General features: G+C 40.8%; 1 protein-coding gene across 1 annotated transcript; it reads left to right on the top strand.

The window, feature by feature from the left end:
• Positions 1-4: 4 nt before the first annotated feature.
• Positions 5-12,028, top strand: rmdn1 (regulator of microtubule dynamics 1; the record flags this gene model as incomplete). Its single annotated transcript, XM_083631876.1, has 10 exons — positions 5-145; positions 925-1,030; positions 1,749-1,833; positions 8,433-8,592; positions 9,128-9,217; positions 10,062-10,117; positions 10,314-10,401; positions 10,519-10,549; positions 10,702-10,835; positions 10,963-12,028. The coding sequence occupies 10 exons, from the start codon at positions 5-7 to the stop codon at positions 11,002-11,004; spliced, it is 933 nt and encodes a 310-aa protein (XP_083488002.1). The 3' UTR covers positions 11,005-12,028.
• Between the last annotated feature and the right edge of the window lie 354 nt (positions 12,029-12,382).

Here is a 12,382-nt window from a genome sequence, read left to right as displayed (position 1 = left end):
CATAATGGCTGGGATAACGTTAGTCTCCCTGCGATGTGTGACGAGGACTGTACTGTCGGCACCCAATGCTAAAGCCCCTAGGATCAGAGGGGCGACCCGACATTACTGGACAGCTCTAAAGAGGACCACTGCCACTGCTCTGACTGTGAGGCACGGTGCATTTACTTTCTATTCATCTGTCACTGTTACTATCCTGTGGGCATTGTTGGGCTCGCACTGTCATTGATGGTGGAGTCCAGAGAAAAGGCATGCACAGGCTCCTATAGTCACATATAACGTACAATTGTTTGTATTGTTATTATGTGGGGGATCAGATTAATGTAGGTGAAAGGGCAGCAGGGTATTTATTGCAGTCAGAGCTGTCGAATAGCTTATTGCACTCCACACTACTACAGAGCAATGTAATTGTAGTTTTGTATTTCTCATTTGTTTTTATTTTTATGTTTTTATTGCCCCCCCCCTCCCTCCCATTTCCCCCCCAATTATGTTATTTTCCAGAGTGGGTTTGCTCATTTAAATTTACTTTTGTTATTGTTTAAAATTAGTTTTATTTTTTTGCTTTTATTAGTTTCAGTATTAATATTATTATTTGTTTATTTTTACTCGTAATTCAAGTCTAGTTTTTAGTTTTTATTTCAGTTAATTACAGTGTCCCACACACCTAGTTTTAGTTTTTAGTTTAGGTTTTAATTAACTATGACAACCTTGCTACAGAGCTGTCCTGTCATCACTCTGTCTATGTGATGCTTTCCTTATGAGATGATGGCGCTTTTGTGTAGTCAAGGTGCATTTATAAGTGCTGTGTCCCTAAAGAGTTGAGGTGAAATCCCAATATCCTGAACCACTAAATCAACTACCCAGTATGTCTGACATATTCCCCTGCATAATACAGCATCATCTAATGTGTATGTGTGTGTCACTTAGAGTGGCAGGGCTGCATTCCTCCTGGGGCTCCCCACACTGTCGTATCTGGGGTTCGAAGCTTTCCAGAGGGCGCAGAGTTCAGCTGTGGTGCATGCTTTAGAAAAAGGTGAGTTGCACAAAACGTCAGTCGTAAGTTATCATTGCCAGTGTGCATTTGGGAACACAAACGTGTGCAAAAACCAGAATGGGAGCAGCCATGGCATATTGTGTCAGCAATACGTAAACGTTTAGGCAGTGTGAGAGAAATGGGAGAGAGACAGACAGACAGTCAGTCAAAGTTCAGTTCCTTTTATTATCATTTTTTTTTATATATCATCATTATCTTTTGTCATTATCTTCTGATCATCATTATTAGTGGTAGTATTGTTGACTTGTATGCTGATAAGGTCTGAAGTGGAGCTGCTCTAACATGAACTCATCTATTCAAGTTCATTGAACTCAAATAGAATTCATTGAACTCAAATAGAATCCACTTCACACACGTTATTTATACAATTACAGTGGTCTAATCAATAGACACTGTTATCAAGCCGAATATTGCGTCAACTTCAGAAAAAAAGATTCAAGGATTCAATCATTCCTTGCAGTGATGCTGCTTAATTTCTATATGGAATGTGCGACGGTGCCTGAATAAGAACTGTATGATAACCAAAATAATTGAATTGACTAGAAGAACTAAAGGTGATTTTTCCTCGAATCTTGATACATGTTCTGAATCAAGCAGTTGGCAGCACTAGAATGAAAAACACTCATTTTGGTATAAAAGCTCAATCAATATTCTCAGTTGACTTTTCTAACTGAATTTGCTGTTGTTGTGTGAGCAGAGGAGGTGTTGGAGCAGGCCGACTACCTGTACAGCTGTGCCGAGACAGAGAAGCTGTACCAGCTCCTGCTGCAGTACAAGGACAGGTGAGCAGCTGTAACCCACTTCCCCCTGTCCTCATTTGGACCTTTTTCCCCTGTGTAGTCTCTAGATGCCTGGGTCTTTTCCCCCTGTGTGCTCCCTAGATGCTGCCTGCGTCCAGACCTTCGAATCCGTCCACTCCACTGAGTTGCCTTCTTTGACAATTCAGGCTGATAGCAGGCTACCCTAGATGCTCTTTCTCCAGTTCATCTGTTTCAGAGCCGTCCTCAATGGCTAATCAAATGCCCTTGGTTGGTGCCCCATTCCTGTTCAACATTAAAATCATGAATAGTATTGCCAGTTGAATAATATTCCCTCTCCATTAGGTTATAATTTAACGTCAGACTGTGGAGTTTTATAAATCAGAATGTGTTCAACAAGTCAAAACAGGCTATTTCACTCTTTTTTCTAATTTTTATAACAAGTTCCCATGTGGTGGACACCACTATCCAAAATATGTTACAATATCATAAGTGCATACTTTTTTGTTTATTTTTTATTTTAATTTTTTGGCATGAGGTGGTCGTGGTCCCAGTGGGTGGTCCCTGTGGGAATTGAACCCCTAACCTTGAGAACATTTTAGCGCCTTGCTCTAGCAACACAATCACCTTCTCTATTATGACTTGGTTTGGTAATCTCTCAACAGGTGACAAGAACAGGTTGCAACATATAATTTGGTTAAAGTGGCCAGTAAGATCATTGGTGTTAAATTGCCTGATCTTTCTCACATCTTCCGTAACAGAGCTTCTAAGGCTCAATATATTTTACAGTGTCCTCTTCATCCTCTGTATGGATAATTTGAGCTCCTAGACTACCACAGCCCAGGTCTAACAGGTTGAATCATTATTTTATTTCTCAGGCCACCAAACTGTTAAATCCTCATGATCACACAGCTGATGATTCATTTCCCATTTAACTAACTGGGTGCTCATGATGGTTTTAGCGATGCCTAAACATACTCTAGGTTTCCTGTTGTCACTTGATGTATTCATGTATTCTATCTTGTTATTGTACCTGGGTCTGGGTACCTCTGTGTGTTTTACCTGGCTGCAAGACAAATTTCCCACATGGGACAATGAAGTTGAAGAACCTGTTTCTGATCATTTTGAGGTGTTCACTTTGTAAGATGCAAACTAAGTAGAATACATTATAACTATGATGTACACAACTGAGGTATAAAAGACATTCAGCTTAGTAACTAATAACTAGCAGTTCAATGAAGTTAGATTGCCCTGCACAGCTCAGATCTTCACATTGGTGCCGGTGGTGTCAGGAAGGAAGTCCATAGTAAAAAGGAAGAAGTTTCACCGCACACAATGTGGAACTTTAAGTTGATTTATTCTCTAAAAAAGCTTGTGTTCCATGGTAAACTTAAGAGAGGGATACGTGCCATTAATGTAGTCTCTAAACTGGTATAGTTCTTCTTCTGAGCCAGTAAACACACATAAAATATCATCAATGTATCGCTTAAAAAACATGACATTATCTTTAAAGGGATTGCTTGAGTTAAATATATGCTTTTCTTCCCATAGTCCCATATAAAGATTTGCATAATTGGGCCCAAAGGGCGAGCCCATAGAAGTACCATGCTTTTGTAAATAGAACTTACTGTTAAACATAAAATGGTTAGATTCCAGTATGAACTTAGTGAGTTTCATGAGAAAATCTACTGGAGCATGTTCAACATTTTCAAGATAATGGTACATGGCTTCGATCCCACCCTCATGGGGGATATTAGTATACAGACTTTCTACATCAAACATCACAAGAAATGCTTCTTCAGGTAATGGTATGTCCCATAACTGTCTCAAGACATCACGAGTATCTGCCACATAAGAAGGAAGTTATTTCACTATATTTCTTATGTGGAAATCAACAAACTGGCTTAAGGTTTCCAGGAGGGAACCATTACTAGAAATAATGGGTCTTCCTGGAGGGTTGATCAAAGTCTTGTGTATCTTGGGTAATAGGTACAGTACTGGAACAGTAGGAAAGTCATTCTTGAGAAACTCAAACTCTTTCTGAGTAATCCAATTCTTAGTGAGGGCATCATCTAGGATGCAGTTTCTTTCATTAACACATTTTTCAGTAGGATTGCTGGGCAGTATCTGATCAAAAGTGGCATTGCTTAATTGTCTCATTGCTTCTTTTACATAATCAGTGGTATTCTGAATAACTATGGAACCACCTTTATCCCCAGGTTTGATAATGATCTTAGGATCAGATTTAAGATCTTGTAGTGCTTTTCTTTCCATTATACTAATGTGGATGGATGGAGGATTAAAATAAAAATCGATAAAAAATCGGAGAATCGATTTTTTTTAACCCAGCCCTAAATAGCAGTGTAGCATAGATGTTTTTTTAAGGCCTATACCTATTATGTGTTTTAGATCAAAGCCAATATTTTGCGTTGATTTTCAATTTCTTTACATTTGACCATTTTCATGCCAAAAAATCCTAAAAAGAAATGAGTTATTTACACCACAGGACACTAAAACTCTCCCTTGAAGCCCAGTATGATAGTAATAATGATAAATAAAAACATATTCAGGTGTACTCCATCACTGGGCAACATGACTGTGTTCATATGAAATCTTTTCACAGCCTAAAACTGACACAATATTGTATCAATAACAACAAAGAGCACTGTGGTCCTAATGATTTTTGTCCTGAGCCCTGACCTTGGCAGCAGTAGTGACAGTGTCACTGTCCACTGTCATAGTGTCTTTTTACTGCTAATATTTACTCATTAGAACAGTTTGCTCTTAAGAGAAGCACAAAATGTTACCCATTTGTTTCCCATACTCACTTTTTTGTGTGATTTTTATTATTATTTCCATTTTCATTTCCCAGCAGTGCAAACGAAGTAGTACAAAGACAAATACAAATACGGTAGATCAAATACACCCCCCCCCCCCCCACCCCCCCAGGATAGTACAGTGTTCCTGTGCTCATGACCCAAGGAGTTTATCCTTTATTTGCATTGCTGAATGTGACCACAAAGTTTTTTGGGCAGCTGTAAGAGCACCTAGCAGCAGCTTGCGCTCACTAAGTTCTAACTGAGAATCATCATTGAGGACGGAGCAGTCAAATTGGATTGCATGTTATGGCCTTGTCTAACAATTCAGACAAAATGATGGGTACCCGGCCCCAAAAGTCCTGAACAGAGGGATACTCCCACATCATGTGTTTGTAGCATGCTCATGTGTTAAGCTGGCACATATCGCAGTATTTTCCCATACATTGTCCCAAGTTCAAGTTTATTAAAGAAAACATTGTTGCATCACAAGATGAAATTAGATGTTTTTTTACAAGTAAAAACAACAACAATAAGCATAAATATGATAATAATAAAATGTATATGGGGGAGATATCTAAAAGGATGGACAATGTGAGCACAGCCTGTAAGCTCTTGGCAAGAAGGACTGCTGGTGTCTTTTTGTGTGACTTATTGGCCCGGTGAACAATCTAGTAGTTCTGAGGCCATATTGGTGGTGTGGAGTTTTGAGGGCTCCGTGCATGGCCCCATGCAGCCACTCCATCCACATCTGCCTGCATCTGACCAGGAAGACACCTACAGTATATACTGTATTATAGATATTTTCAGTGAGGGTTAAGTCGTCAGCGTATTTGACAAGGTCAAATGGATGCATGGCATCATACTGCAGAGAGTTCATACACAGGACGAATAGTAGAGGGGAAAAGACCCCACCTTGTGGCACGCCCGCTTTCACTGATTGAGATTTTGAGTGGAAGTTACCCCACTTGACGGCCTGCTGCCTGCCATCTAGGTAGCTGGAGACTGAGAGCCAGATGTGTTGTGAGATGCGTGAAATGCCCGAGTGAAATCTATAAACGAGGCATGTACGTCTAATTTAGGGTGGCCATCAACAGCATCGTGCCATCCTTGGATGATGTGCAGCAGTCAGCAGAGCTGAGACAGTAGATCATGCTGTGAGATGTGTATTTTGCCCTCAGTTCCCTGTAGTAGCATGTCCTTCAGGATCCCCTCATACACTTTTCCAACAGCTTAGAAGGGAGATTTGGTGGTAGTCCTGAGGGAATGAGGGGTTGTTTCGCTTAGGTACTGCACAGACCAGGGAGTCCTTCCATTGTGTGGGGAAGTAACTTTCTTTTAGACAGCTAAGATATGTCTTCATCCTTTAGGTCAAAGTCTCTTTTCCAAGATCTGAACACCACCAGGTCCTTTTGTTGTCCAGATAGTTGGGAGTACACTACAGATACAAACCCTCTGACAGGGAAAGAGTTTATCCACTCCACCAAAGGGTAGGTGGGAAGCTTAGCCCCTAGCGCAGGGGTGGGCAACATTTAAGCGAAGGGCCACACATTGGACATCATACATGCCAACACGTGGGAGTCTCCCTATTTTTAACGCTCTCCCCGCTGTTATTGGTATTTTCTCGTTAATCTCCCGATATAATAGTGATACAAATCCAATGGCTGTAGCAGATGGGATTTACTAACATAATTCTGCATTTTATCGAGTTTTTGGGGGTTGTTTTGTTTTTTCTTTGAGGACGTTGGGGGCTGGATTGAGATGGTCCAGGGGCCGGGGCCGGCCCTGGGGCCACATTTTGCCCATGTATGCCCTAGCGGCACACCACATTTTTAAATTGCTGACCTTACTTGTAAATAGAAATAAAAAGTTGAGTTAGACAAGCCGAAGAGTTGGCTCCGATACTCAGTTTTAAAGTGACTCACCTCCCCCCCCGTCATCCCCTGTCCGTGCCAACCCGCTTTTCCCTCCCTCTGTACTAGACAAGGCCTACAATCTGTGGCACAGTCAGGGAATTTCGACAATCAGCGATTTATATGTGGATGGCATATTCGCTTCGTTTAATGATTTGGTAAATATATATGAGCTTCCAAAAGCCCATTTCTTCAGGTACCTGCAAGTTCGTGATTTTGTCCGCAAACATTTTTCAGGGTTTCCTGCCATTCCTTCTGTTTCTCCCATTGATTTGCTTTTACAACAAGATCCAATTCAAAAAGGTGTCATTACACGTTTATATGATGAGATATCCATGCTACAGTCCCCCGAATCCCTCGCATTATGTACAATTTGGTCACAGGAATTGGGAGAAGAATTAGATCATGAGACCTGGGAGGAGATTCTCTACAGAGTTCACCACTCTTCTTTATGTGCCAGACATGGGGTGTTGCAATGTAAGGTGGTCAATAGGGTGCACTGGTCTAAATGTAAGCTGGCGAGGATTTTTCCTGACATTGATCCCACGTGTGATAAATGTCGGCAAGCTCCTGCAGATCTTTGTCATATGTTTTGGCTGTGTCCCTCTCTCTCTTCCTATTGGGAAGCTGTGTTTGATACTTTATCTAAGGTCACTTCGGTGCCCATTGTGCCATCCCCAATTACTGCACTGTTTGGAGTCCTGCCAGCTGGGATTTTGCCCAAATACTTCTTAGATTTTGTGGCTTTCCTAACTCTTCTAGCGAGGCGATCAATTCTAATGAATTGGAAGGGTCCCTACGCTCCCACTCACTCTCGGTGGGTGGGGGACGTGTTGCATTTTATGCAACTGGAGAAAATTAAGCACACCCTACGAGGCTCCCTGCACAAGTACTATAAAATCTGGCAGCCTTTTTCAGAATATATAAAGGGCATCCAAATTATCCCGCCAGCTCCGGACTGATGAACCTCTGGTCCCTTTTGATCTTGTTTTGATTTTGATCTTGTCTTGACCCCGATCTACAGTATCTGACCTCTGTATAAGCTACTTTACTGACCTCTTTCTATCTTTAATTCTGTCTACCCCCCCCCCCCCCCCTTGTTGTTTATCTTATTTGATATTTATTTACTTTTCTATCTGTATTGTTGTTTTGCTGTAACTGTGAAGTTATGTGTGTTGTGTTGTGATGTATGTGTTTTGTTTGTGTAAACTTGAAAAATCCCATAAATAAATCATAAAAAAAAAAAAAAAAAGTGACTCAGCTATGTATTGAAATCGTTGGCATCATGTTTACATGCACCTACAATTACTTATAGTGTATTGTTTTTATTGTTTGATGATTTTGTTTACATTTTCTGTTTTTCTTGCTTCTTTTTATGTTATATCTTTGTGCTTATATGATGTTTTCTTTCCCCCGATATATCATATTACTTTTGCTGCTGCAATGACCTGATTTCAATGGTTTCATCTTGTTAAATATGCTGCTGTGATGTGAAGGTGCTCATACACATGCTATGCTGCTATCTCCACTCCATTCTAGGTCCTATATCCTCTTCTCTCTATACATGCTTCCCTTCCCCTCAGGGACTCCATCAGCCTCTATCATAACCATAAGCAACAAACTTAGCCAGCTCAGCTGTCTGCTTATGTCAAGCCTTTTGCCAAGGATCTTTGGATATTTTTCGATTCAGACCTTAACTTTGAAAAACAAATAAACTCAGTAGTTAGATCCACTTTCTTTCAGAGCTTCCTGGAGAAAGTTATTTGTCCTTTCATTTCAGCATTGGGCCAGAAAATACATAGACCCTTTAAGGGCTTCCCATAGACAACCAGTGTCGTATTGTTTAATTCTACAATTAAAATGTAGCCAAACAAACTGCTGTCTGTGTCTCCAGTGATGATGCAGAGTTCCTGTGGAGGCTGGCTCGGGCGTCTCGTGACCTGGCCCTCATGCTCAACGTGGCAGCCGATGGGAAGAAGACGCTGATCTTTGAGGCCTTCGAGTATGCCAAGAAGGCCCTGGAGAGGAACGAAGGCTGCTTCGCAGCTCACAAAGTAAGACCAGAGTCAGGGTCCACAACCCATTCACCTCAGTCTGGTGACTACCATGGAAAACTTTAGTCTACCACGGAAAATAAAAGCAAACAGAACGTCAGACTGCAAAAACCCACAACATTTAAATATATTAAGATGTGGGTGTCAAATGTCTTGTCACTCTCCAATTCAGGCATTCAACTAGTGCTTTTATCCAGAGTGGCAATGTACAGTAGATTAAGGTTCCATTCTTGGATCACCAACGTTAGAAATCAAACATCAACAAATGCATAGGTCAACGCTCTAAGGTAACCCTCCCCAGGGTCAACGCCCTAAGGTGACCCTACGCAGTGAGCATTCCACAGCCAAGTTCAACGACAGCCAAAACAAGTGTAAAGATTTCACAATGTGGCATGATAAAATTCAACTGATATCATAAAGATATTAATGACACAAAGCAATAGAGCTTTCAGCACCCTGCTCCTGTTTGACACGGATACTAATCTCTGTCAACCTACTTCCTCTCTCCCTCCCACACACACACACACACACACAGTGGTACGCCGTGTGTCTCAGCGACATCGGGGATTACGAGGGAGTCAAGGTGAAAATAGGAAATTCATACATCATCAGGGAACATCTAGAGGTAAGAGTGCATTCTGGTCCATGTCACATAAACAGGTTTTGCCACATTTAGCTCCAAACGACGTTTAAAAAAGAGGTGTGGGGTTTTTTACAGTCCATTTTTACCAGATTTACAGCAATATTTGTGAACTTTGTCATACTTCTAATGTAAAAAATATATTAAATAGAAATCGAAATATTGTTAAACGTAAATGTTAAATATAAATGTTAAGGTTAAATAAATGTGAAAGAGACAGTCCACCCAAAAATGAAAATTGTATCATTGACCCTCTTTTAACATTTAGATTTAACGTTTAGATGTAAGATATAAGCTTTATATTTAACATTTAAGATATAACATTTCACATTTAAATTTAAGATATAACATTTAGATTTAAGAAGTAACATTGAGTGCATTTACATGCACACAATAAAACTGAGAATAATCAGGAAACTGGCAATAATCTGATTTCCACGTTTACATGCACTTAGTAAATAGCGGGAGCTCACCTCAAAGTCTCTTATCGGTTTTCTCATAAACCCGATAACAGCCTTTATCCGGTAAAGGATGCCGTTTACATGACCACTTGATCATCAAGGGTAACTCTAGAAATCTGATAATAAACGGTTTATTAGTGTGCATGTAAACCATAGATGTAAACGCGCTCATTTAGATTTAACTTTAAACATTTAGGTTTAACATTTAATATTTAGATTTAACATTGACATTCAAATTCCCACCACTTTTTTAAACGTTTGGAGCTAAATGTGGCGAAATGATGCTGTTCATTTCAGCATTTCAGCGTGCGCCACTTTACAATCGGCACCCCAGAAATCTGAAGCAAAATGTGTTGCTTTTTCCCCAGAGAGCTGTCGAGCTGAATCCCAAAGATGCCACGTCCATACACATCCTGGGCCACTGGTGAGTTTTCAGCACGAGTGAGACCAGTGGGTATCGAACCCGCAACCCTGACAGCAATAGCATCACGCTCAACTAATTCTAACTCATTCTGAAGCCCCCAAGGTAAACACACCATTGGATGCAAGACAGAAGTGGGGTTGTTTTGGCTTTGTTATGTAGGGAGACCCCTACCCCTCGTCTGCCTTCTCTTTCTCAGGTGCTTTGCTTTTGCTGAGCTGCCATGGTACCAACGCAAGGTGGCGGCTGTAGTCTTCGCATCGCCACCTACTTCCACGTACGAAGAGGTGACGACCGCTCCGTCAATATGACAGTTATTGGACACTTGCTGGTTTCTGGCTTATAGAGCGTGTTCAACCACTTTACACATTTGGAGTAATGTGTTTTTTTCCTGTCATTTTCAGGCTTTGGCATTCTTCCTGAAAGCTGAAGAAGGTAAAATGCTGCATAATGAATTATGTTATTGGGGCAGATTCTGAAATACAGCCAGCGGTCAAAACCTTAAGTTTGTGATACCAGATGCACTTATGTATCCTATTATCTCCTGAAAGACAAATCATCCACATCTCACTCTGTACTTCTCTCAGTTGACCCAAACTTCTACAGTAAAAACCTGCTAATGCTGGGGAAGACCTACATGGGTATGAACGACAAGCAGAGCGCTCTGCTCTGGCTGACCAAAGCAAGAAACTATCCCCCACACACACAGGAAGACAAAGAGGTACGAGACACGCCATTGGTGTGCCACAAGGCAATTCTGAGCTTAAGAAATTAAATCTTATGTATGCAGGAGGAATGTTTTTAAGTGTGCTGAGACAGTCACCCTGTTAACATCTATTCTTCCACAGGTCCATAAAGAAGCTGGCGAACTTCTGAAGAAGCTAGGATGAAGATGACGTTAGAGTGGAATATGCTGCTTATCAGGAATACTGTACTGTTTTGTTTTGTTTTGTTTTTTGTTTTCATCAGAATCTTCAATCTTGTATTTTTTTGTAATTATGAACATAGCCTTACCCAGTAGCCTTACCCAGAAATACTCATGCCTTTGAGATACCATGAATTTATATAGTTTGCAGTTAATTTAAAGCTTTTTTTTTTTAAATACATGTTTACATAAAACAATAATGAAATAGGATGCATTAATCATTAGGCCTATCGGTCTCTGTGTTCATGCGTGCCTAACAAGACACTTTAATTCTATATTCAATCTGGATAGTGTAGAGGTAAAAGCACTTGCTTATCACCGCGAAGACCCGGGTTCAATTCCCGGCAGTGGTACTTCTGGTTTGATCAGCTGTTCCTACAGACACAATTGGCTGTCTGCAGGTGGGAAGCCGGTGGGGTATGAGTCCTGGTCGCTGCACTAGGGCCTCCTGTGGTCGGGCAGGGTGGAGGGGAATAGCGTGATCCTCCCATGCTCTACGTCCTGTGAAACACCACACTTTCAGGTGAAAAGAATCAAGATGTGACTGCACATGTATCAGAGGAAGCATGTGCTAGTCTGCAACTCTCCCCAGATTTGCAGAGGGGGTGGAGCAATGACCAGGACATCAGGGGGAATTGGCCAAGTACAATTGGGGAGAAAATGCGAGAAAATCTAAAAAAAAAAAAAAAATCTATATTCTATTACTAGCAATATTGTAATGAAGAGATGTGGCCAAGTCCATCACCAAGCTTTTCAATGCAACATCTCAGCACATCAAGATGAATATTGCTGCTACTAGCAGTCAATCTTTTTTGTTCAACAAGTATGTACACGTACTGTAATTTGTTCCCCACCCACTTCAATCGCATGGATTGAGCCGGGTCTTCATTGGGATAAAAATAAATAAAACACGTTTTTTTCTCTTCCAACTTTTCATTAACTTCCATTTTGCCACAAGTCAAGCAGACGACCTGAACACAACCTTGAACTTGGACAAAATGTTTCTTGAAGGGATTCTTCAGGAAACTAGTTCCTTATGGGAGAGGTCAGGCAGAAGCTTTTTATTCCCTTCAATATTTTTTTTTTTACTGGTATCTGACTGTATTATGGCCTGAAGAAAGGGGCTCAAATTTCCCTTCCACGCCCCTTAACCATGGTTGAACTACAGCCAAACGCAAACGACGATGATTTTCTTAAAAATGTATTCAAACCAGAGAACACAATAAATTGAATGATACCCACTGACCATAAACCATAGACACAGATACGTAACTCCCTATAGTAATACTAGCACTGTGTTTTTAGGCTGCATTTTAGCCTACTCTTTTTCTCTGGCTTTGTTT

This window comes from Poromitra crassiceps (genome assembly GCF_964638095.1).
Source record: "Poromitra crassiceps genome assembly, chromosome: 2".
Classification (NCBI taxonomy): Eukaryota; Metazoa; Chordata; class Actinopteri; order Beryciformes; family Melamphaidae; genus Poromitra; species Poromitra crassiceps.
The sequence above is the reverse complement of the archived record's forward strand: the minus strand, read 5'-3'. Positions and strand labels throughout refer to the sequence as shown.